This window comes from Xenopus laevis, chromosome 6L (genome assembly GCF_017654675.1).
Source record: "Xenopus laevis strain J_2021 chromosome 6L, Xenopus_laevis_v10.1, whole genome shotgun sequence".
Classification (NCBI taxonomy): domain Eukaryota; kingdom Metazoa; phylum Chordata; class Amphibia; order Anura; family Pipidae; genus Xenopus; species Xenopus laevis.
Window position 1 is genome coordinate 26,005,213 of NC_054381.1, and position 27,638 is coordinate 26,032,850.

At 38.5% G+C, this 27,638-nt stretch overlaps 1 protein-coding gene across 2 annotated transcripts in view; it reads left to right on the forward strand.

Moving 5' to 3' along the window:
• pip4k2a.L (phosphatidylinositol-5-phosphate 4-kinase, type II, alpha L homeolog) overlaps positions 1 to 27,638 on the forward strand; it is a 90,750-nt gene that overhangs the window by 52,901 nt on the left and 10,211 nt on the right. For both annotated transcript variants that reach the window (XM_018267276.2, XM_018267277.2), the window contains exons 3-6: positions 4,466 to 4,563; positions 14,980 to 15,076; positions 25,227 to 25,379; positions 26,142 to 26,288. In XM_018267276.2, the coding sequence (XP_018122765.1) occupies positions 4,466 to 4,563; positions 14,980 to 15,076; positions 25,227 to 25,379; positions 26,142 to 26,288 (495 nt within the window). The remainder of the gene's footprint in view (positions 1 to 4,465; positions 4,564 to 14,979; positions 15,077 to 25,226; positions 25,380 to 26,141; positions 26,289 to 27,638) is intronic.

A 27,638-nucleotide genomic window follows, 5' to 3' on the forward strand; every position in this document is an offset into this window, starting at 1 on the left:
CATACACTGTCCCGTTTTTGTCCCGCTGTATCAGTCATGATTTTGACAGCTCAACCCACAGTCCTGGGTTTGTTGAAATTACATGACTTTTTATTTGATCACCTGCACTGAACAGCCAGAAAAAGATACAAAATTTATAACTTAATTAGCTTTTGGCAGAGCTCAGAATAGTAATACTTAGATACTTTTGTAACAAGTCTCTTGGGAAACTGACTTTCCGTTTAAAGGGCAATTCATCTTTATTAGCAAAACTATAATAACACATAAAAACTACACAAATGTGTTCAAACTTTAATAACCTGTCAAATATTGTAAAATGGACATGTAATTAGGGGGGGTGACCATAAAAATGGACGTGGTCAAAAAAGTTCTCCGCCATTCACGCTTTCTATTTAAATGTTGGGAGGTATGGTAATCTCTATGTGCTCCTGCAAAGGTATTTCAAGCAGCCATCACTCTGTAACTTGTATTTCAAATGGTGGGGAAATTTGCCCTAGTTGGTGTTAACATGGGTAATTTTCCTTGTTATGCCGTTTTCAGGTGGTCATGTTTCTTTAATTAAGGGGTAGTTGTAGCCATGTAAGAATGTCATTACCCCCTTTCCTTGATATTGTTAACAATGCACACTTGTATGGGGTTTAGGTTGTTAGCAGTCCGTTTTAATTATTCCCGATGGGGTTGTTGTGCTCTTACGCCTATGGTTTTAAGAGCCCAAAACACATAAGACCTTCAAGATGAGCCTTTAATAACTCTACGAAAATGTGGAGGAAATGAATGGAAATGGAAAATAGTTATGCTTTAATATTTTAATATTTCATTTAAGAAGATGCATATTTGCAGTATAGAGGCCTTGTATCTGCTAGTCCTTCCCGCTATACCTACTTTTTTGCTGTTAACCATCCAGTGCAGGACTTATCTTGCATGCTTGAAGGCTAAATACACTATTGTACTGCATGGAACTTGTTAGTGAAAGATACAACTAGGATAGGTATGGCCATCTTTTCTTTGAATATGTATAAAAGATACAGGTATGGGACCTGTTATCCAGAATGCTCGGGACCTGGGGTTTTCCGGATAATGGATCTTTCCATAATTTGGATCTTCATACCTTAATTCTACTATAAAATCATGTAAACATTAAATAAACCCAATAGGCTGGTTTTGCTTCCAATAGGGATTAATGTTATCTTAGTTTGGACCAAGTACAAGCTACTGTTTTATTATTACAGAGAAAAAGGAAATCGTTTTTAAAAAATTGGATTACTTGGAAAAAATGGAGTCTATGGGAGATGGCCTTTCCATAATTTAGAGCTTTCTGGATAACAGATCCCATACCTGTACATCACACAGTGTCCTTGGGGAAACAGGTCTGCTCCATATATATTCCACAGAGTCTGTTTAGTGGAAAAAGTGGTGTGGCCGATGCCTCTAATGCCTGCTGTGTTTCAAAGCCAGCCAGCCAGCAGGGAATAATGGAATAATCTAGGGCCTTTGTTTTGTTATTCTAGATCTGAGAACTTCTGGCACAAATAGAAGAGACTTCCCCTGCTGGCACCACTATCTTTTGTTCAAAGAACAGATCTCTTTCTTAAATTTTTTTAATTACTACAAATTGTGCCACTTTGTATTTCCGTTCGTGTTCGACCATTGTATCATGCAGCAGCATAGGTTTTTTTTATGCAGGGATTTCATTTTCATGCCAGGGGAAAGAAGACATTCAGAGGCTATTATTATTGCTTCGGCAGTTTATTTATCATTTATACTTACATTTTACTTTATATGATTTAGCAAAGACCAAAAATCTACTGAACTTCATAAAAACCCATATTCGGATTTAACCATTTTGCGGCTTCTTGCTGTATTTTTATACAGGGGTGTAACTACAGAAGAAGCAGACAGGGGGGCCCAGGAGGCATAGGGGCCCCATGAGGCCCCAATTCATATACAGTTACAATAAATATTTGTAAAACAGGTCAACCTCTATACACTTGGAGGACTGAAAAATTATTTGCTGCGGGGCCCAGTAATGTCCAGTTATGCCACTGTTTTAGTCTGCAAGGCCGGATCCCACTCTAATCTAATCTGATTTAATCTGGTTGATTCATTATATGGAGTGCAAGGGAAGTAGTTTAAGTAATTGTTTTTTGCCCAGATCACTCCACATTTAAAACATTTGATAATTTAATCTTGCAGTAGAGCTTCTTACAGACTGCAAGTGATTTCCTTGATATAGATAAAAACGGCATCCAGTATTGTTATCTCAGCTTCTGTCACCCGAATCAAAGCTGCAGTTTATATAAAATAAGACTGATTGTAGAACTTGTGCATGTGAGACATGAAAATACATTTTTAATGCTCAATGTACTAGACCATGATTGCCACCAAAATGTTTTCATCTTTCCTGGTTATGTCCATAGCAATATCCTGAATTTGTAACCTCCCCAACCAGAATAGGTCTTTGTTTGCTTTGACAGTCTTCATACAGCACAAGACATTGGTCTACATATGCAACAAGACAGCAATGCAAAGATAGGTAGCAAGATAAACAAATCCCATACAGGTGCATTATAGAGTATGCCCAGGTTAACATATTCACTGATTACATTTAGTTTATTACCATGTACATTCCAGTGCATCCTTCTATATACATTAAATAAAGTAACCGTACAGTTCATGAGAACATCACAGTGACTTCTTATGGTCTCATATTTTACAACAGGCGGTACATCAATAGTGAGTCATGTGAAACAAATGACATCACTAAGCACCTATTTTAATTGATGACATCGCTAAGCACAGTTCACTAAGCCCCATTTACTGTGCAACTACATCTTGGTTTAAGTGAAGCAAGTGTCTTTTCACCACCCCTTTTCTCTCTACCCCTGTACCCGGATCCTTATCCTTACTAACAACACTCCCTTCCCCAACGGTGTACTCGGTAATGCATAAAGAAATGTGTATGATGTATGAAAGTATGCTGTATACCCAACTTGCTTTATTTTTCTTTCTGAAAATTAATAAAGAATATTTGGAATTTACTGTGCAACTACAGCTCCAGGCAGCAAAAGTAACAAGGGTGAGGGGAATTGTGTTCATTCCAGAGATTCTAAGAGGTATATTTATCAAAGAGTGAAGTTAGAGATCGCCACAATCTGCTAGAGTGAAATTCCGACACTCTCCATTCATTTCTATGGGATTTCGAAAGGCGTATTTAGTGAACTTTCACTTTCACCCATTGGTAAGTACTTCTTTAAAAATCCCATAGAAATGAATAGAGAGTGGTAGAATTTCACTCTAGAGGATTGTCGTGATCTCTAACTTCACTCTTTCATAAATATACCCCTTAAATCGAATAGATTATCATTTTGACCCATACCATACCCATTATACCTCTAGTTTTTGTTTAAATTGTTATGAGATCCAAACAAGGATTGTACTGTACAGATACAGGTAAAAAGTGCAGTAGTACTGGCATGAGACCTGTTATCCAGAATGTTCAGGGCAAGGTACTATATTCATTTGACAGAGGAAAAGGAAATAATGCTGATTAGTTGATGGAAACTTGCCAGTTTGATGCTGTCTTTAGCAGAGACGGTTCTCATGTTCTCTTGTAGCCCTCTAGGTCACCTTCTGTCCCACTGTTGAACTGTCTATTAACTCTTATGGATATCACAGTGCTGCTATACTGAATCATGCAAGAGACCTTTTCCACTAAGGACTCTAGTTCCTTACTTTGCCTATTACAGTCAACTAAAACCAAAAAGTGGCTTAGAAAAAACCCATTGCCATGTAGGTTCATGGAAACAGGTTGTAAAACATTAGAAAGCTGTGAAACACTTGCAGAAGAAAAGCGGAAATAGTGAGATTAATTGTACCCATTTACTATAAACATGTTGTATGGCTCTTAATACGATGCTCTATCCCCCTGGGTGACAGAAATGCCCTTGACTCTTTAGCTTTCTATTTTTTATTCATTGCCTACTTTCTATGGTCTGTAATTCTGATGCAATAACCTTAGTCATAGTCGTTGCAACTGACAAGTTCTCTAACCTATGTTAGTAAATAAGCCTAATGAAGTGGCTCAGTGCCCAGAAGAGAAGGAACAATGCAATGACCAGCTTACAGTCAATAAACAGATTCTGAAAAATTACTTCACCATAAGTGCGATTAGAGCAGACTGTTTAGAAACATCTGGGATGCACACCCCAACGCCCATGTATTCTATTTGTATTAACAATATCAACAAAGTCCGCTCCATCTATATATGTCCCAATAGAAAGCAGAGTCGTGCGAGATACCAGAGTAATAAAAAGGCAACTAAACCGTAATTTTAAAGCTGTTAGATATCTTGATATAAAGGTTACATAGGAACCCAAGTACCAGCTTGGCTCTGAATTATAGTCGCTTATTCTTTCACATTTGATTAATACAATTTTTTAATTTTTTTGTGTCTCTCTTCCCACAGATAAATGAACTCAGCCATGTCCAGATACCCATCATGTTGATGCCAGATGACTTCAAAGCCTATTCTAAAATCAAGGTGGACAATCACCTTTTTAACAAGTAGGTGACACTGTAATGACCAGCCCTTGTTGGTTTCTCTATCTGTCAAACTTTTCATTCCAGTTTACTTGTCTGTCTGCTCATTCATTGTTTCTTCTTTTTGTTCATCTGAGGCTTCTTTTCCCCCTTCCCTTCTCTTGTTCGTTCACCCCTTCTTTCATGTGATCATCTTTTTCCTTTTTCGTTGCTATTATATCCCCATGTATCCGACCCTCGCCTTTAACAAGGGCCTCAGTCCGTGAACTAGCCACACAGCCCCATAGCATGATGGAACCTCCACAAAATTTGACAGTAGGTAGCAGGTGTTTTTCTTGGAATGCAGTGTTCTTCTTCCGCCATGCAAAGCGCTTTTTGTTATGACCAAAAAACTAAACTTTTGTCTCGTCAGTCCAATTTTGTTCCGAAATTAATGTGGCTTGTCTAAATGAGCTTTTGCATACAACAAGCGACTCTGTTTGTGGCGTGAGTGCAGAAAGGGCTTCTTTCTCATGACCCTGCCATACAGATGTTCTTTGTGTAAATTGCACTGAATTGTAGAACAATGTTCAGATACACCATCTGCAGCAAAATGTTCTTGCAGGTCTTTGGAGGTGATCTTTGGGTTGTCTGTAACCATTCTCACAATCCTCCGCATATGCCGCTCCTGTATTTTTCTTGGCCTGCCAGACCTGGGTTTTACAGCAATCCATTTCCTGATTATATTCCTTACAGTTGAAACTGATGGTTCAAACCTTTGAGATAGCTTTTTGTAGCCTTCCCCTAAACCATTATACTTAACCATCTTTGTTTTCAGATCTTTTGAGAGTTGCTTTAAGGATCCCATGGTGTCATTCTGAGTCAAACAGAAGCACAACTTGGCCTCCTTAAATACCTTTTCTCATGATTGGACACTGCATATGAAGTTCAAGGCTTAACTAGCTAATCCAACAAATTTGGTGTTGCTATAATATATATATATATATATATATATATATATATATATATATATATATATATATATACATATACATATACATATATATATATATATATATATATATATATATATATAAACAAGGGGAAGTTGTGCTCACCACTAATTTCTAAAACCATTAGGTGGGGGTGCAATGAGGCTGTGACCACAAAATAAAAATGTTTGTTATAGTTATACAGGAGCAGTGACCAGCTCCATGTTGTAGCTCCCACCCTTCCCAGCTATAGTCAGGTGATCCCACTGGTGTCTAATAAAAGGGCAGCCAAGTATGGAGGTTTACTTTGAAAGCAGCAAGTAAGTTGCAGGTTAAACTTAGTCCCTTTGTAAAATGTATAATTAAGCAATTAAATTCTTAATGAATCAGATGAAAACTGAGCATAGGACTGGCCAGATATAGGATGACTTTGACTTATTTGGCCATCTTAAATATATTGCAATATATGGACAAACAACCCCTGTTTTGTTTAAAGGGTAAGGCATTTTTTAGTAGCAGTATGCACAAAATGTCTCTGTCTTTAATATATTGATAATGGGTTGAGTGCAGAGGACTCTTGTATTTTATATATATATATATATATATATATATATATATATATATATATATATATATATATATATATATTTCTTTCTTTCTTTCATTCCTGTCTTCCTTCTCTTCAGTTAAGCTACCATACGGGAGGGCCCAGATCACAGGGCTTGCTGTATGTTAATTCCCCTCCCCAGCTTTTTTTTTTTTTTACTTTAAATCTCTTGTTCATTCAACCTATCCTAACATGGAACATGAATTTTCTTTCCCAACATTTAAGCTTTATTTTGTCATACTATTGGTTTGTATTACATTTTCCATTTTAATGTCCAAGTAGTTACTTTATACAGCGGTTTCCTGCCAATGAGAGTATAATTATTTGTCACCATGCCTCTGCAGTTTCATAATGGTAATAATGCCAGCTGAATGTAATTGTCACCTTAGGTGCAATATCAAGGACTTGAATTAGCAGTTTTAGCGGCTGGTGTCCCATGAAAAAGAAAAGAAAGGTAGTATCCAGCTAAAAACTGTTTCTTCTTAAAGAGTCACTGGAAATGTAAAGGGGGGCCTTAATTATATTAAATATGTTTTATATTAAGGACTGAAATGAAAAAAATATGCTTTATCTCCCTTCGGGACAGTGGACCTTTTATTAAAACCAAATGAGCAGTCTGCTAAATATCTAAAGAGCATGTTTTTATTCATATCACACCAGTATGTTTAGGCAGTGCCATCAGGGGTGCTGTAGTCGGGCCCTTGGTAAAGGAGGTCCCTAGAGACGTGTGATTATGGGGTGTGGCTTACGGGAGAGTGGGTAGAGTTTAGATGGATTGGTGACAGTGTTTTAGTATATTTAACATGACTGGGGTGGATCAGAGACTTGGCAATGCATTTGTGGGATTTTTTTTATTATTTGAGCACATTCTACTTTTTGGCAGGCCCCAGATGGCCCCATAGAGGATGGGCTCCACTAACTAGTATGGGGCCCCATAACTCTAGATGGTAGCCAAGATTGTTCCTCAATTGCATATCGGTTACTATTCACATAAACTATATGGGAGTAATTTAATAAAAGGCACTAAGTTTGCCCAGGAGCAGTATCTCATAGCAACCAATCAGGTCAAATGTACTGGTCACCTGTTTAAAAGCAAACATCTGATTGGTTGCTATGGGTTACTGCTCCTGGGCAACTTAGTGCCTTTTATTACATAACCCCCATAAGCAAGAAGGGGGCCCTTAATATCAGAGGGGGGCAGCTGGTTGATGAGAACAGAAAAAAAGCAGAGATTCTGAACTGTCTACACAAATGAGGAACCAGTTAATGAAGGTTTCCTTCTTAATAGTCCCAATTCTAGTAATACAACTAGACATTGAAAGTACTGTTTCTATTTTTGCTGATGATACAAAATTGTGCAGAACTATAAGTTCCATGCAGGACGCTGCCACTTTGCAGAGTGATTTGACTAAATTGGAAAACTAGACAGCAGACTGGAAAAAAGGTTCAGTGTTGATAAATGCACAGTTAAGCACTTTGGCAAAAATAAAATACATGCAAGTTATTCACTAAATGGCAGTATGTTGGGAGTTTCCTTAACTGAAAAGGATCTAGGGTTTTTTTGTGCATAACAATTTGTCTAATTCTGGGCAGTGTCATTATGTGGCCACTAAAGCAAATAAAGTCCTGTCTTGCATAAAAAAGGGCACTAACTCAAGGAATGAAAACAAAATGATGCCTCTTTATAGGTCCCTGGTAAGGCCTCATCTGGAGTATGCAGTGCAGTTTTGGACTCCAGTCCTTAAGAGGGATATAAATGAGCTGGAGAGAGTACAAAGACTAAGTGCAACTAAACTGGTTAGAGGGATGGAAGACTTAAATTATGAGGGGAGACTGTCAAGGTTGGGGTTGTTTTCTCTGGAAAAAATACGCTTGATAGGGGACATGATTACACTTACATTAGAGGACATTATAGACAAATAGCAGGGGACCTTTTTACCCATAAAGTGGGTAGGGAGGGATGTGTATATGGATGCTTGGTTTCGTTTGGAGGGGTTGAACTTGATGGAATTTGGTTTTTTTTCAACCCGATTTAACTATGTAATGCAGAGCTCCATACCTTAAAGGGATACTGTCATGAAAAAATTTTTTTTTTCAAAATGAATCAGTTAATAGTGCTCCAGCAGAATTCTGCACTGAAATCCATTTCTCAAAGACCAAACAGATTTTTTTATATTCAATTTTGAAATCTGACATGGAGCTAGACATATTGTCAATTTCCCAGCTGCCCCAAGTCATGTGACTTTTGCTCTGATAAACTTCAATCACTCTTTACTGCTGTACTGCAAGTTAAAGTGATATCACCGTTCATAACAAACGAGGGAAATATATTAACCGCTCCGACTCACCGCAGATTCTGTAGTTTTCAAAAGCCGGCAAATTGTTGTACAAGTCCGGGTGCAGGAACTTCGGCGTCCCACGCCATAAACAGACAGAAACGAAAAGGAAGGTAAATTCCGCACACCAGCTCGTCAATTAAAAAACATCATCTTTATTCGACCATGTTAAAACACACGCTGCTTGACGCGTTTCGGGCTCAGCTGCCCTTAATCATAAGCATGATGAAAGTGATATCACCCCCCTCCCTTTCCCCCCAGCAGCCAAACAAAAGAACAATAGTAAAAACCCATGTCCCGCTGAGACACATTCAGTTACATTGAGAATGAAAAACAGCAGCCTGCCAGAAAGCATTTCTCTCCTAAAGTGCAGGCACAAGTCACATGACCAGGGGCAGCTGGGAAATTGACAAAATGTCTAGCCCCATGTCAGATTTCAAAATTGAATATAAAAAAGAATTTTGAGAAATGGATTTCAGTGCAGAAGTCTGCTGGAGTAGCACTATTAACTGATGTGTTTTGGAAAAAACATGTTTTCTGATGACAGGATCCCTTTAAGGCTACTTAAAGATATTTAAATATTTTTTTAAAACCCTGTATGATTGTTCTGCCATCATTATAGGTTTAGCAGCTTAGTTACCATCAAGTACAAGGTACTGTTTTATTATTACAGAACAAAGAGGAAATCATATAGGAAACCATGACATTTGGCAATGCTTGATGTTTTTTGATAACAGATCCCATAGCTATACCATGATGTTACAGAGCGATCATAAATCTATGTTTATGGGAAAACAACCCCATGCTTTTTTGAGTGTTTACATTTTTTTCTTTTTTAGAATTGGGCTCCATATTACAGAAAAGCCATATGAAAACACAATAAACCAATCATTCTGGCTAATAGATCCCTTACCTGTACATACAGTTCAAAAGCCCCTTTATATTTCTTTGCAGTTAGACGGAAGCAAGATTCTGTATAGTAACTGCATCATTTGCAATTCAGATTCTCTTGCCTGAATAATCCTTAGATGCCATTATGTACAGTATTATTATTATTATTATTAACATTTATTTATATAGCGCCAGCATATTTCGCAGCGCTGTAAAGTAAATGTGTTTCTACAACTAAATCACATTCAAAACAATATTAATAATCATAAGGGAAGGAGAGGGTCAATGTGCTATAAAACCATATTCATTGTTCAGAAGTAAATTGAAGAGCAGAGCACCATGTGTCTGGCGTCTCTAGTTATTCTAGGTCTGCGGTGAGTCACAGTAAAACGAATATTAATTACAACCAGATATTTATAACATAAATGTCAAAATACAGCTTTCTGTCTGACAGAAGAATATGTCAGAGTGCAGTTGTTTCTGTAATCCCTGTATTGTCATCCGGAGATATATGCACTGCTTTCAGGAAGGGTTTTGTAGGCAGTTTAAGGTTGACCTATTTTTGTTCTTGTAGAGGTGCACAAGCACAGAAGCACTTAAGGGGTGCAAATAATGGACTTTTCCCCTTGTAAAATATTGTATATCCTATATTCTTCCGTTTTGTTTATCTGCCAATAAAGAACAATTCCTTTTTGACTTGTAAGTAATGATGTTATTCTGTCTTTTAAAAGACACTTTATTTCTATAATGAAATCAAATGTAATTCTCGTATCTCAACTTTCAATTACAGGTATAGAATCAGTTTTCCAGATTGCTCAGGACCTGGGGTTTTCTGGATAGGGGATGTTTCCTTAATTTGGATCACCATATCTTAAATCTGCTAAAACAAATTATAAAATCTAATAGGAATGTTTTGTCTCCTGTAAGGATTCATTATATTTTAGTTGGGATCCAGTACTGTATTATTATTACAGAGGATAAGGAAATCAATTTTAAAAATTATAATTATTGCTTAAAATGAGCTCTATGAGAGATGGTTAACGGGTTTCCAGATTATGGATCCTATACCTGTATATATTTTACAGTTACATATGTCATTGCTATTTAAAGCAGTACCTGTCCCTTTCTGTTCTCTGGTTCTGACTCTTGAAGCAATGTCACAGAAGTCAGTTCAACAGATACCACTTTCAAAACCTTTTTGGGTGGACGTGCCCTTGAGGGGAACAAGATCAGTTCCCTGTCATGGCATATTTTAAAGAATAAGAAGCTGAATTACTTACTTTCTTGATTTTTTTTTCGTCAATTTACAATCACTGGCAACTTTGCTGTCCTAAACAAAACAAATACAGACAGGTATTATAAAAATATTTATCCCAACAAGAAAAGAAAGGATTAAAATTTTGGGGGTAGCATGTCACGCAGCCGCAATGTAAGGGGACACCTACTCCTGTACACATAATCCCCAGTAGTCTGGCGCACGGCGGGGGGCCTTTGCAAGAAGCCCAGCAAGGCAATGGGGGGTCATTTTCAACAATTTGGTGCTGCTCCCCAATGCTACAAGAAATTCCATTTTCCCCAATGTCACTTTCATTTTTTAATTTGATCTTTGTGCTGAGAATTGGATTCTTTTGGGGAAATCAGCTTTTTTAGGAGACCTGAAAATCTTGTTTCTGAGAGGTATGCTGTGGGAGGAGTTGTATGGTGTAGCTTGTTTGCTTGGTTTTATTGCATCTCTTTGACTTAGAAATTCAATATAAGCACAATTAGCCCTGTGTAACAAATAATTATAGTTACATTAATATTACAGTTTAATGCACTGGAAATTCTTGGATTTTAGATTATTTGTAATGAGAGCTGTTAAACATTGGAATAGTCAAAATGTACTTGTTTATCTGCTGTATTCCACCTCCCTGTAACAGACTGTACATAGAAATATACTTTTTTGATAGATCAGTGCAGTAGTCGTTTACCAAAGTAGAACTCCCTGCTCCTTCTAACCTACTTTGGCAGTGCTTGTTAATTTGTGCATTGTTATAGTGCACTTTATCATAATCAGGACTTGGACTGCATTTTACTGAGGCATCCAAATGTTCAAATATTCTCTTTGAATTCCTGTATACTCATCTTTAAATTGCTCTATCATTAAATATGAATGGTTTTTAATGTGTCTGACTTCAAAGCAATAATCATTAACATTCAGCTGACTGGAGGCACTATTCATAAATACACTGGAACTCAAATACAGAAAGTGGGGAGTATCTGTCAGTGTCCTTTAGGGTAAGGCCACACTGGGCGTTTTGGGGAGATTTGTCCGCTTCGGGCGACTTCAGAAAACAAATTGCAGCATGTGATCAGCGCTGGGGTTTTTTCATTTTAGCCGGCGCAGAGTCAGGGAATGCGCTTGGGGAGATTGGTCGCCGCAAAGACGAGGCGATTAGTCGCCAGGCGACCAAATCTCCCCAAAACGCCCAGTGTGGCCTTACCCTTAGGGTGAGCAGGTGCCTGAGGGCTGGAGCACTAAAAGGTGCAAAGTTGTGCCCCTTGGAACCTATTCACTTACCACTTGTGCCTCTGCACATTGTTCATACCTTTGTGCTCTGCACCTTACACCAGAGTGCAAATTTAGAGCAAGGAGCAAAGAAGAGTACTGAATCCCTCAACTTAAAGGAAAAGTAACACCAAAAAAAATCAAGTGTTTTATAGTAATTGAAATATAATGTAAGGTTTCCCTGCACTTGAACAACTGGCATGTTTGCTTTAGAAACACTACTATAGTTTATATAAACAAGTTGTGTAGCCGTGGGGGCAGCCATTCAAAGCTCAGCTTACATAGCAGATACGAGATGCAGAATCTCATTGTATTCTATTACAGAGCATATCTGTTATCTGCCTTTTCTCATTTTTTTAACTTGAACGGCTGCCCCCATGGCTACACACTAGCCTATTTACAAAAACTATAGTTGCCTGCAGCTGCCCCATATAAAGTATGTGACTGTGTGCTATTGACCGTCATTCTATTTATGAGGGGTGGTAAGGTGAAGGCTTGTAGGCCCCCCTAACTTGAGCACCTGAATGACTCCTCTTGAGACTGTGGTCTTCTCCTCATACTTGAATTTTAAATGTGGTATGAGAAGGAGAGTGCAGCAGTCCCCCAAGTGCAAATGCTTTTTAGATGAGCGCTAGGGGATCAAGCTCTTGCGTCCTTTAGTCTTCTTCCACTTCTGCCCTGTGGAAAAATTACCCACTTTGTGTCCAGGCAGGGAGGTCTATTGCTGATCAATACTTGGCAGGGCATAGATGAAAAAAACCAAAAACCTTACTTGTGCAACCCAGACATTCAACTGTTTGCTCCGTGGGCTGCTTAGGGGAGCCAGCATCAGTCAGAACTCTGCATTAATGGGGTGGTTCACCTTTGAGATATTTTTAAGTATGATGTACTTTTTTTTTTTTTTTTTTTAAATCACTGTTTATTGAGAATTTTATACACACATAAAAAGGGGGATAAAACAGAGGGGGGGATATGGCAAGGAAGGAGGAAGGAAATACAGTATGATAGATACATGTTACATCGGTATCGCCATTACAGTAATAAATGGAAACATAGGGTCATAAAGCGAAGCCATCAAAAAATGCGTTGAGTTAACAGCAGTGAAATAAGTAAGAAACGTGAATCGCAAGGCTATACAATGGTCATGACAATGAAAGGAGGCTACGATAAACTCCTAGGGGAGTGATTGTTTATAGTAATCCAACTCCTTAAATGAAATCCATCTATACCATTTAGTATTGTAACTGAGGTTTTGATCAGTATCAAATAACGATAATTGTTCAAATTTGTGTAGTTCTTCTATCTTATTATACCAGTCTTGTAATGTGGGGGAGGCAGTTTGTTTCCATTTTTAGCGGGATCAGCATTTTAGCTGCGTTCAACAGGAGAGCTTCAATAGTAAAGGTGAAAGTGTGAAGTGATTTATCCATATGGAACAACAACACAAATGCCGGATCGTCAGGAGTATCAAAATGTAGGATATGGTTCATGGTTTGTCTAATGGTATTTCAAAATGGAGCGATAAGTGGACAGGACCATAAAATGTGTAACAACGTTCCCTCCTCAATTCCACATCTCCAGCAGCTGTCACTCGTGTGTTTAAAGATGCGTTTAAGTCTGAAAGGAGTTAAGTACCATCTGGAGATTATTTTATAGTTAGTTTCTTGTAGTCTACAACATCTGGAGCTTTTAAATAATTTAATCATATAGTTAGCTAAGGTCTCTTCCTGGAACTGGAAATCTAGGTCTGTAGACCAGCGAGCTATGTAGGATGGAGATGTGAATTGGTGAGGTTGACGTAGTAGTTTATAAATTATAGAAATTATGTGTCTAGGAGCTGTCTCAGTGGAGCAGAGGGATTCGAATGCAGAGGAACCTCCCATACTCTGGAAAAAATGTTTAACTTGACCGAATTTATAATGGTCCGTGTGTGAGAACAGTTCGAGCAATTGGGATGTACCTTATTTAAGGTTTTTGAGTTATTTAGCTTTTTATTCAGCCGCTCTCCAGTTTGCATTCTAAGCAATTTGGTAGTTATGGACCAAGTTACCCTAGCAACCATGCACTGATTTGAATAAGAGACTGGAAAATGAATAGGAGAGGCCTGAATAGAAAGATGAGTAATAAAAAAAAGTAGCAATAACAATACATTTGTAGCCTTACAGAGCATTTGCTTTTTAGTAGGGGTCAGCGACGTCCATTTGAAAGCTCAGAAGATAAAGGCAAATAACTATAAAACTATAAAAAATAAATAATGAAGACCAATTGAAAAGTTGCTTAGAATTTGTCATTCTGCAATTTACCAGAAGTTACCTTAAAGGTGAACCACCCCTTTAAAGGCAGCTTGTAACGGTTTAGAATCTGTACCTGAATTACTCAAGACTCAAAGGTTAGAGGCAGGAACATTAAACTTTAAACATAGATTTTGAAAAAAAACTGTAAAAAATAAATAATGGAAAGTCATTGAAAAAAGTATTTTATTTCTGGGGAACAATCTGAAAACTATTGAACTGAAAAAAAAGTGTTTGGAAGGTGAACAACTCCTTAAACTCCTTTTCTGGTGTTAAAGTACCTGCAGTTCCGCAGTAGTACTGTACATGGTTTATATGAAGTTCTCCTTATTATAGGGCAAGCATTTCCTTGTGGCACATTCAGACAATATGATGTTGTGTTAGGTTTCTTTGTTATTATAGTAGCATATGGCTGAATGGAATGTGCAGTCCTTGAGCACAATGTAGTTTACAATTTTGGCTACAAACATGTATAAAGCAGGCGGTTATGTTAGTGGCACACCTAAGCAAACACGGTCAGGCAAACCCATCCAAGCAACAGCATAGGACCCTCCTACTGGGATTATTCATTCCAACTTTTTCTGTTGAATGAAGGACTTGCCTCTCACTGACACCTGGTAGCCAGAAAGCACATTGATTTTCTGGATACATTTTAATGTTTGTATTCTGAAATACTCAACTTGCAATTCATATGCTCTACCGTTTTGAAACCATTGGGTGTTTTCTAGGTGAAGGGCAGCCTACCTTTATTCCTGGACCTGGTTGTCTCTACATTATCTTCCCTTTGCTTTTACAGAGAGAACATGCCAAGCCATTTCAAGTTCAAAGAATATTGTCCGATGGTTTTCCGAAATCTGAGGGAGAGGTTTGGAATAGATGATCAAGACTTTCTGGTAAGAGAATTACATTGATTTATTTGCTTTCCTGATAAATATTTGGATCTTCCACTGCATTAAACCAGGATGTCTCAAACCTTTTGGTTCATGTTCTCCATTTAACTCCCTTTGTTCATGGATACAGATATTATAGTTGAGAAAACTGATAAAGCTCTAAATCTGTAATTGCCAATGGAGGTCACTAGTTGGCACCAGCTGAAACGAGCCAGTAGAGAAATTGCTAATTGCCCTTAATCATCCTCCCATCCTTCTCCAAGGGCAACTGCCAATGTGTAATTTTACTAGGTAACGCAGCCTCACATAGTTGGAACCTAGGCCATTTCACAAGTGGCATACACACTTTATGTTGCTGAAAAATCTTAATGGAAAATACATGAAAGTTCTAGATGATATAGATAGCAGGGGGCAATGGAAGTTGTAGCACCACAATACAAGGACAATATAAACTGGACGTTCCTGGGTTGACTGTTATTTCAAGTAAATACAGAATTGTTGCAAAGATGTGGCATTGTATATATAGTAAGGTCATAGATGCCCTCAAACAGTACATAAACTTGAAATAGAAATTATGAACCATTTCAGCTTTCATTTATCTTCCTGTTTCCTTATGAGCTTATTAAAGGGATACTGTCATGGGAAAACATGTTTTTTTTCAAAGTGCATCAGATAATAGTGCTACTCCAGCAGAATTCTGCACTGAAATCCATTTTTCAAAAAAGCAAACAGATTTTTTTATATTCAATTTTGAAATCTGACACGGGGCTAGACATATTGTCAGTTTCCCAGCTGCCCCCAGTCATGTGACTTGTGCTCTGATAAACTTCAGTCACTCTTTACTGCAAGTTGGAGTTATATCACCCCCTTCCCTTTTACCCCCAGCAGCCTAACAAAAAACAATGGTAAGGTAACCAGATAGCAGCTCCCTAACACAAGATAACAGCTCCCTAGTTGATCTTAGAACAACACTTAATAGTAAAAGCCAAGTCCCACTGAGACACATTCAGTTACATTAAATAAGAGAGATAATAGCCTGCCAGAAAGTTGTTCCATCCTTAAATGCAGGCACAAGTCACATGACTGGGGGCAGCTGGGAAACTGACAATATGTCTAGCCCCATGTCAGATTTCAAAACTAAATATAAAATATAAAAAAATCTGTTTGCTCTTTTGAGAATTGGATTTCAGTGCAGAATTCTGCTGGAGTAGCACTATTAACTGATGCGTTTTGAAAAAAACATGTTTTCCCATGACAGTATCCCTTTAAGTTTCCTGTGTGCATTGTGCAGAGGAGAAAAATAATCATCTCATAGAGGTAACCAGGGAGATATTGAAGGTTAAGGCACTGTAAGACTACAGCTGAACGAGTTATTTTTGCCCCTTGAGTTTCGGTGAGTAATAGCACTTTGGGTTAAGCTTGGCACGAAAACTCGAGGATCTCTAGCTATAGGTCTTTACATTTGAAAATAGCCCGGCCTGTTGCACAGCAGTATACTCGTTGTACAATTAGCTTAAGTGCTAGATTTAAAGGGATTCTATCATGATTTTTATGATGTAGTTTTATTTCTAAATTACGCTGTTTACACTGCATATAATTCCCTCTACAATATACAATTTCATTCCTGAACCAGCAAGTGTTTTTAGTTGTAATATTGGTGTGTAGGCTCCATCTCAGTTCATTTTGCCTGGTCATGTGCTTTCAGAAAGAGCCACTTTTAAATGGAACTGCTTTCTGGCAGGCTGCTGTTTCACCTACTCAATGTAACTGAATGTGTCACAGTAGGACCTGGATTTTACTATTGAATGTTGTTCTTAGATCTACCAAGGCACATGATTCTTATGTTGGATATACAGTGCGGTGTATCTGACCAATTGACCAACAGACATCTGTGATGGGATTGGAGAGAATTGGAGAGAATGGTCAGTGAAGCTGCCACTGAAGCACAATATATGCTAAAACATTCTGACAGTATGGCTAAAGTCAACCAAATTTCCTAAGCATTCTTGGACATGTTTGGCCACCCTTGCACACAAGGCTTTAAACCAAAGAGGCTGTTTTGACATTACCACAGCACCAACATTAATTTGATCCTGTAGGGGCACTTGTAAAGACAAAATACCAGGAACCCTCTTATCACTAATGGGCGCTGTTCCGGAGATCCAGGCAAGGACACAATCCTTATCTTCAAAAGTGACTTCATTAAAACACACACTGTGGTACAATTCTTATGCGGTGGGTGTGGTGGACTTACACGTTTCTTGCCGAACTGCTCGGCACTTCCTCAGAGACTCTGTACTACAGTGTGTGGTTTAATGAAGCCACTTTTGAAGATAAGGATTGTGTCCTTGCATGAATTTCCGGAACAGCGCCCATTAATGCGGTAGTCTTTGCTGCAAAAGAAATGTACCGGCGCGGAGTTGCCAGCATCTCGCGAGGGCAGCGTCTGGAAGGACACGGTGAACTGGATGAGCTCTGATGAGGTCTGCATCATATTTACTTACTCCCTCTTGAAAAGCCAAACTCAAACTGCACCTGACCCTAACCTGCACAACATTAGCCCGCACCCGACCCTAAGATGCACAACCTTAACCCGCACCTGACCCTAAGCTGCACAACCTTAACCCGCTCCCGACCCTAAGCTGCATAATGTTGCAATTGTAGAACATGCGCCCAACACGTACCCACATCTTCTTGCCCTGTACACTACTTCTGTGCGCTCCTCTAGTTCCAAGACAGGGAATCTTGGGGAGCAGTGGAGGATTGTACTTCCCCAGTCTGACCCAAACCCAACCCATGATCTAACCTGCAATGGTTGGCAAAATTTGAACTTGAATTCACCCATACATTACCACAGGTTTCAGGTCAACCCACACATCACTAGTGATTATCCTTCTGTGTAGCAATTATTTCAATAAACCATGCATAAAGACAACAGTGCTGCTATATACATGATATTATGGTAGATCACAAACAACAAGCACTGTCTATATACTAATAGCACTCTCAATATAAGTGACACCTCTCTAATAGAGTTCCTAAAGGACACTGGGGGGGGGTATTTACTAAACCTCGGTTTTTTTTCTAGTTGGGTTTTTTTGGGTAAAAACTAATTTTTTGTGGGAAAAAAAGAACTCACATTTTTAGAGATTTATTATACCCCAAAGCTGCAAAAAGTCCAAATCTGAAAATCCACCATCTCAAACCTGTCAAGGTCATGTAGAAGTCAATAGCAGATGTCCATTTTACAATTTGAAGATATCGTGATCTGTGCTGGGTTTCATCCGATAATCTGAAAAATGCAGGGTTTTCAGGCGATAACCCGAAAAAATTCAGTGATTCGGGCGTCAAATCCCAAAAATTTGTATAATTAGGGTTTTCACTTGATTTTATTGAATTTTTTCCCAATCCAACTTTTTCGAGTTATTTTAGTGATAAGATAAAATCGTGGACGGGAGTTTGGGCAAGCCTGGTTTAATAGAATATGAGATAAATTGAGTTTAAGTAGATAACCCCCTGGGTGTTAAACCCTATAGCAGTAAGTGGCACAGGATATAAATAATAAAGGATATTTGTTTGGTCATAAAGTGACTGCACAACTCCCCAGAGCTCTCAATTTATTATTAGCCCTTTCTATGTAACTGATCACTGTTCATTTCTCTCGTTCACCACCTGCCTACAACTCCTGGCAGGGTTCTCCACACTTAGGGTGATTGATCCTCATGACATTTACATTCATTCCATCTTTGAAGAATCAAAATGCGTGTGTAGCCCAGCACCCTTTGATGCTGCCTCCTTATCTCTCCCTTTCCAGTCATTGGCCAACCTACTTTTTAACTGCAGTGCACACATGTTCAGTTATTAATCTGTATATGGAATACACGTGGAAGCGGTAGACCCGTGGAAGCCATATTGATGAATGTACCTGTCGGATAATATGCACGGTGCCCTCACATTAAGGGGGTGGCAAATGAATGGGAGCACAAGGTAACTTGTGGAATGGGATGGTGATCTTTTGAGTGGCAGTGGTGCTATGTTTTAATTCATGCACAGAAGCCCTAGCATACCTCTCAGCTGTCCCATTTTTTGCGGGACAGTCCCAATTTTGACAGCTCAGCCCGCAGTCCCGGATTTGTTACTGAAATGTCCTGACTTTCTCTTTGATCTCTTGCACTGAACAGCCAGAAGAAAGATACAATGTTTCTAAAACGTAATTGGCTTTTGGCAGAGAGCCCAGAACATGTGGCAGGTGCACTTAGATACTTTTGTAACAATTTAAGTTAAGCAAAGAAACAATTGTGAAAATTTAAGACAAGTAGGTCCGTTGGGGAAACTGAGACTCGCAATTCACTTTCATTAGCAAAACTGTAAAAAGTGGAATGTGTTCAAACTTTCGTAACCTGCAAAATTTTGTAAAATGAGCATGGTAATTAGGGGGCATGGCCAACAAATTTTCGCTCCGCGGCAAATCTTTTTGTCCCTCTTTCTATTTCCAAAATGTTGTGAGGTTTGCCCTAGGACAAGTGTTAAAGTTGTAAAAGAAAGAACTATACAGATTAATGTCCATCTTGTCTGGAAAATGACCAAATTACAGGCACAATCTATGTACAGTATATTTTTGTTATTTATAAAGTGTTGTGTGGACATATTTAGCCAGAAATAAACTGTTAGGTTTCTGGTTGGGAACCTTTTTTTTTTATGGATATTGCTGGGGAAAAAAAAAAGATCAGTTTCACAGACTGGCATTTTAATGATAAGCCTTTGATGTGGGATCTCGTGTTAGAGGCCCTGGTTTGATCCCCTATAATTGCTGCCGTGCTTGCTGTAAAGCTTTGGGTCCCACAGGAGAAAAGACCTATATAAAAACTATTCTCTTTCCTCTCCCACTAAAATCAGTGCAATATGGCAACTTAAATTGGTTCCGTGATAAAAGTATTTCTGCCATAGGAAAGAAAACAGTGTGGGAAGTTGGGAAAGTATCCAGAATGTCAGAAAAAGGTTAATTAAATGAAATTCAAAAGTCTGAGAAAATACCTGGAAAATGTCAATAACCATCTTTTGTGCACTTTTGAACATGTGGCACCTCCTTCTTGAAACCTTAGTTGTAGGGCTTTTGGTGGCCAGGCCATGAATATGAGGAGGCAGATTTATCAAGGGTCAAATTTCAAGTTCATGGAAGTTTTTTAAAACTCTGAATCCGACCAATCGAAATTTATTAAAAAAATATATATATATATATATATATATATATATTTAATTTTGCAAAGTCAGGTGAATAGGATCGACCCGAAACTCGAATCAAATTTGATTCAAGTTTTTCCTCGAAAAAAACTCAAATGTCGGGAAGGCTGCAAACAACTTCAAATTGATTCCAGGACGTCTTCCATTGACTAAAACAGCAATTCGGCAGGTTTAAGGTGGGGAACAGTCAAATTTGAGTTCTTAAAGGGCCAGTGTATGATAAATCTCGAAAATCTAATTTGAATTTTTTTAAAGGACTCAAATCGAAACTTCGACCCTTGATAAATCTGCCCCTTAGTGTGTATTCCTTTTAATTTAATACTATTCGGCAACCCATACAAGATGGTTAGAACACAGCAGAGCTTATGTCAAACACTATACTAAATATCAAGACTTGTTAGTTGGCCTTTAAAGCAAAGGTTAAAGCATTGCAGGTCTCCTTATCAGACAGAACAAAGACTGGCTCATGTTTGATGTCATCTGTGTGTTATGTGCACATTGCAGTATTTTGCTTCCCAAGCAACATGATATATATGGGAATCTGTATGTTTTTCTGTTGTAGGATTTTGGGGGCATTATTGCCTGCTTCTGCAACTCAACACACAAGAGAGACCTTTAAATGCAATAGAACCCCCCCCCCCCATAAGTGCCCCTTAAGCGTCATAGACTATAGGATCTGTTATCCAAAAATGCTTGGGACCTGGGCTTTTCTGGATAAGGGGTTTTTCTGTAATTTAATCACCATACCTTAAATCTGCTAAAAATCCCATTAAATAAACCCAATATGGATTTGTGCTGCTTAGTTACCATCAAGTACAACATACTGTTTTATTATTATGGAGAAAAAGTAAATCATTTTTAATAATTAGAATTATTTGCTTATATTGGACTCAATGGGAGATGGGCTTCCTGTAATTCAAAGCTTTCAGGATAACGGATCCCATACCTCTATAAATAAAACCCTTTGCTTTCACTGGGTTTTTTGCAATCAATTTCAATTAAACAAACACTTTTTTGTCATGCTTCGAGGGGCGCAGAATGTTCCGCCAAGGGTACGCACTATTAGGAAATGGTTCATTTAAGGTGAAATCATAGTTGGTGTTTTCAAGTACAGCGTATTCTCATTTCTCCTGAAATTTAGAAACCGTACAATAGAGCTCTTAATCATCACATACAGAAGAACCGCACTGCTGCTTTATTGCCAATTACTCGGGTGTGAACATTTTCTCATAACAACCTTAAAGGGATACTTAATTTTTTTTCAAAATGAATCAGTTAATAGTGCTGCTCCAGAAGAATTCTGCACTGAAATCCATTTCTCAAAAGAGCAAACAGATTTTTTTATATTCGATTTTGAAATCTGATATGGGGCTAGACATATTGTCAATTTCCCAGCTGCCCCAAGTCATGTGACTTGTGCTCTGATAAACTTCAATCACTCTTTACTGCTGTACTGCAAGTTGGAGTGATATCACCCCTCCCTTTCCCCCCCCCCAGCAGCCAAACAAAAGAACAATGGGAAGGTAACCAGATAGCAGCTCCCTAACACAAGATAACAGCTGCCTGGTAGAGCTAAGAACAACACTCGATAGTAAAAACCCATGTCCCACTGAGACTCCTTCCGTTACATTGAGAAGGAAAAACAGCAGCCTGCCAGAAAGCATTTCTCTCCTAAAGTGCAGGCACAAGTCACATGACCAGGGGCAGCTGGGAAATTTACAAAATGTCTAGCTCCATGTCAGATTTCAAAATTGAATATAAAAAATTCTGTTTGCTCTTTTGAGAAATGGATTCAGTGCATAATTGTGCTGGAGTAGCACACTATTAACTAATGCGTTTTGAAAAAAACATGTTTTCCGATTACAGTATCCCTTTAAAGGACAAGGAAAGGCAAATTCACTGGGGGGTGGCAAAAACATAAATTTTCCCCCCCCCCAAGGCTGATTTATATAGCACTGACATATTCTGCAGCGCTTTATGGAGATGCCCCTGAAACAATCCAGTGGAGTAAGCTCCCTCCTGCTACACTCAGCGCTGTGCCTGCTGTCCTGACCCTGGAACTATTTATTGCAGTACAGGTATGGGATCCTTTATTCAGAAACCTGTTATCCAGAAAGCTCCAAATTACAGAAATATCATCTTCCAAAGACAAACAGTGCCTTGTGCTTGATCCAAACTAAATATAATTAACCCTTATTGAAGGCAAAAACAATGCTGCTGGGTTTAATTCATGTTTAAATTTTATTTTAGTAGACTTAAAGGAGAAGGAAAGTCATCTTGCACTTGGGGGTGCCAAATGTTAGACACCTCCAAATGATTGTATTTACTTACATGAAATCCCGGGCCGGTGCTCCTATCAGCAGAAAACTGCACCGGCCCGGGGTTATTCCAGCGAGCACCACGGAGCGTTCCTCTTCCGGCTTCTTCAAATTTCCCAGGGGCAGACGCATGCGCAGTTGAACGAAATAGGCAACTTTTTAGTTAAAGTTCAGCTTTTTGTTCTGCTGCTCATGCGCAGCCACGCGAAGAAAGAGAGAGATGGAAGAGGATCACCCGTGGTGCTCACTGGTATAACCCCGGGCCGGTGCAGTTTTCTGCTGATAGGAGCACCGGCCCGGGGTTTCAGGTAAGTCAGTACAATCATTTGGGGGTGCCTAAAATTTGGCACCCCTAATGCACAAAGACTGACCTTCTCCTTTAAGGTATAACGATCCAAATTACGGAAACATCTGTTAACTGGAAAACCCCAGGTCCTGGGCATTCTGGATAACAGATCCCATACCTGTATATACAAATAGCTGTGAAGAGCACCTAACCCTTACATGCATTTTAGTATTTTTATTACCATGTAGTATATAACAACCATATAGAATCAATAAAGAAAATGAAACGCAGCAATGCATCAGGTTTAAACTCCGTTTTTGTCCAGAGAAGTTTGGAACTGAATGCGGAGATACAATTTTCTCAGGACAAGTGGAGCTGAAGCAGAATCCCATTCTGAGTTGCAGCATATGCTGGTGGAGCAGTTATGTGTATTTTTCACTACATTGTGTAATCAACTGCCACCTACTGGACATCTTGTATTTTACATCCAAGTCACTTAAAGCTATAGTTACACAGTCTCCTAATCTATAGCGGTTGCGTAGTAATATTTATATGCTGCTTAATGCACCAGTGGATGTGAGTTATTATTACAGCAGGCTATCTATCACATCTGTAAAGTAGATGAATGCATTTAATTTAAGCTTGTCCGCCTACAGCTCCCATTGCACAATTCATTATTTGCAGTATTGTTATTAATAACATGCTGCTAAAATTGTTTAAAAAAACCCCATCCATTGAATTTAAAAAGATAAGTGTTACTTAAATAAATGCTGAGAAAGTGACATGCTTTCCCATTACAGGGGTGTCAAGGCTATTCCCTCATCATGGGGGTAACAGCAGAACACTGAACGGATTTGCAGAACAGTTGGGGGACTCCAGACTGGGTGGCCCTAATCAATAATTCACATATTATATACATATGTTACATTGATACTGTGTGTGTGTTTTAGTAGGGCGTAGAGAGTGATATTCTGAGACAATTTGCAATTGGCTTTCATTTTTTATTATTTGTGGTTTTTGCGTTATTTAGCTTTTTATTCAGCAGCTCTCCAGTTTGCTATTTCACTAATCAGGTTGCTAGGGCCCAGATTGGCCTAGCAACCATGTGCTGATTTGAATAAGAGACTGGAATATGAATAGGAGAGTCCTGAATACAAAGATGAGTAATAAAATGTAGCAATAACAATAATTGTGTGGCATTACAGAGCATTTGTTTTTCGATGGGGCCAGTGACCCCCATTTAAAAGCTTGAAAGAATCAGAAGATGAAGTCAATTTAAAAACTATAAAAAATAATGAAGAACAATTAAAAAGTTGCAAAGAACCGACCATTTTGTAACATACTAAAAGTTAACTTAAAGATGAACCACCCCTTTACTGTGAATGTTTACATGGGATCAAATGTGTTTTAAATAGGAATGCACCGAATCCCCGAATCCTTAATGAAAGAATCAGATGAATAACAAACCGAATCTGAATCCTAATTTGCATATGCAGGGGCAGGGAGCAAAAAAAAGTGGGGAAAACATTTTTTTACTTCCTTGTTTTGTGACAAAAAGTTTCGTGATTTTCCCTTCCCACCCCTAATATGCATATGCAAATTAAGATTCAGTTTGGCCAGGCACTAGGAGTCGGTCGGATCCTGCTGAAAAAGGACGAATCCCGAACTGAATCCTGGATTCTGTGTATCACTAGTTTATAAGAATAAATAAAGGCAACCCTATACATAGTATATATAATGTCCCCACACACACATGCTGTCTCTTTTCTCGGAAAGGTTCTCACTGTTCTGCTGTTGCCAGGCACCCTTGTCTCATACAGGATCAAACAGAAAACCTATTGTATGCATACTTATCATATGCCTGGACAGATTGTAAAGGTTAACATAATGGATGGCACATTTGCTTCAGGTCTAGTAACCCCTAGCAACCTGTTTACTGCTCCCGTGTGGTTTTACTCACAAGAAAAAGCACAGACAGGCACCCGGTTGTTGGCTCATAAGGCAAATAATGTTTTTTGGCCTGGTCACGGGGTATTTATTCACTACATAAACATACCCCAAATGTGAGAAGTAGCATTGAGGTTCCAGTGCCTCCTTCCCTCTTTGGAGGGGAAATCTAATCTGCCTTGGGAAATTCACATGGATGAGACTCCTTTAGGCTACTTTTATTCAAGCAGAGAAACTGTATTGGAAATACTTTGCCTTTCCTGCATTCATGCACTGAAATGTATGTGTATATAAATATATTCCCTCTGTGCCCCTTTTCTTCTTTACATTCCCTTGTGTTTTTTTTTTTTTACCTTTTCAGAACTCTCTTACTAGATATTCCCCCCTAGCCAATGATTCCCAGGCCCGCAGTGGTGCCCGATTCCATACGTCCTGCGATAAGAGGTATATCATCAAAACCATTACCAGCGAAGATGTGGCAGAGATGCACAATATACTAAAGAAGTACCATCAGGTAATCTCATTTATTTATTCATAATGCCAGTTCTGCAATGGAAAGCATGGGAACTAAGGAAACAAGTAATATAGTGAAATATATAGTAAATAAAGTACCCCCTCTTGTAAAATATAAGGATATTATAAGTTACCGAGGAGTTCCATGACCATATAAAAACACGAGGCCGAAGGCCGAGTGTATTTATATAGGTAATGGAACTCCAAGGTGACTTCTAATATCCTTATATTTTGCAACAGGGGGTACTTTATTTATTATAATAAAAAGTGTCAGTGAGTCATGTGACAGAAATAACATCACTACACTCCAATTATAACCAATGACATCACTAAGCACTGTTTATATAGTAAAGTACCCCCCTCTTGTAAAATATAAGGATATTATAAGTTACCGAGGCGTTCCGTGACCATATAAATACACAAGGCCGAAGTGTTTTTATACAGGAAGTGTTTTTATACAGGTAACTTCTAATATCCTCATATTTTGCAACTGGGGGTACTTTATTTATTATAATACACAAATTTCAGTGAGTCATGTGACAGAAAAGACATCAGAACTCACCGTTTATAACTGATGACATCAGAATTCACCGTTTATAAGGATATAATTTACAAGATATTCATAGCTTTTGTGTATTATAAGGATATCATTTACAGTATATTCATGGCTCTCGTGTATTATACTGTAATATACAATACACACACATTATCATATACTGTATGCAAGCTTTGAAGAATAGTATTTTTTTTCCTCTGCCTTCAGTTTATCGTCGAATGCCATGGCAACACACTTCTGCCACAATTCCTCGGCATGTACCGGCTAAATGTGGATGGCGTCGAAACATACATGATTGTTACTAGGAACGTGTTTAGCCATCGACTCTCCGTGTATAGGAAATATGATTTAAAGGTAAAACTCTTTCAAAAGTTTACCTTGAAATGAACATTGATCGTGATGTAGACAGTTGTTCTTCATTTCTTTCCTGTTTTTTTAAGTTAACTTTTTGTTCTGTAGCTCTTCGGTTAGGAATTTTAAGAGTCCCTTTTACCTTAGCAACCAGAGAATAGCTAGGAAGTCAGAATGGAAGTTGAATATGAGAAAGTCTCTTTATGGAAATATAAGCAAAAAAAGTAACAATAAAAATGTAGCCTTGCAGAGCATCTGTTTTTTGTTGCTGTTGCTGGGGTCAGTGACCATGACAACCATTTAGAATTTTAAATTGCAAGGTGGAAACTGGGAGAATATAGGAAGGCAAATTGGTCGAAAACATAAAAAATGTAGAGCAACTGCTAAGAATAAAGCAATACTTTACTTTAGTAACTTAAAGGGAATACTGTCATGGGAAAAAAAACATTTTTTCAAAATGAATGAGTTAATAGTGCTGCTCCAGTAGAATTCTGCACTGAAATCCATTTCTCAAAAGAGCAAACAGATTTTTTTATATTCAATTTTGAAATCTGAAATGGGGCTAGACATATTGTCAGTTTCCCAGCTGCCCCAAGTCATGTGACTTGTGCTCTGATAAACTTCAATCACTCTTTATTGCTGTACTGCAAGTTGGAGTTATATCACCACCTCCCTTTTCTCTCCCAGCAGCCAAACAAAAGAACAATGGGAAGGTAACCAGATAACAGCTCCCTAACACAAGATAACAGCTGCCTGGTAGATCTAAGAACAACACTCAATAGTAAAAACCCATGTCCCACTGAGACACCTTCAGTTACATTGAGAAGAAAAAACAGCAGCCTGCCAGAAAGCATTTCTCTCCTAAAGTGCAGGCACAAGTCACATGACCAGGGGCAGCTGGGAAATTGACAAAATGTCTAGCCCTATGTCAGATTTCAAAATTGAATATAAAAAATCTGTTTCCTCTTTTGAGAAATGGATTTCAGTGCAGAATTCTGCTGGAGCAGCATTATTAACTGATGTGTTTTGAAAAAAACATGTTTTCCGTTGACAGGATCCCTTTAAATAGATTCTGGCATGTTTGACTTGAGCATGTCTCCTCCCCAGGACCCAGTGTCCTTTCTTTCACAACATCTGTATTTTCGGCAGAATGCCCAGTCAAAGCCCAGGATGCTTCTCCCACTAGCAGGGGAAGTTGGACTGTGGTAGGAAGCTCAGACAGCTGCACGTACAAATATTTTAACCCTTTAAATGCCACCTATTATAGAATCATACCAGTGCTGTCCAACTTCTGTGGTACCAACCAATTTTTTTATGGTGGAGACTATAAAGTTTCAAGAGTCAGTGGGGCTT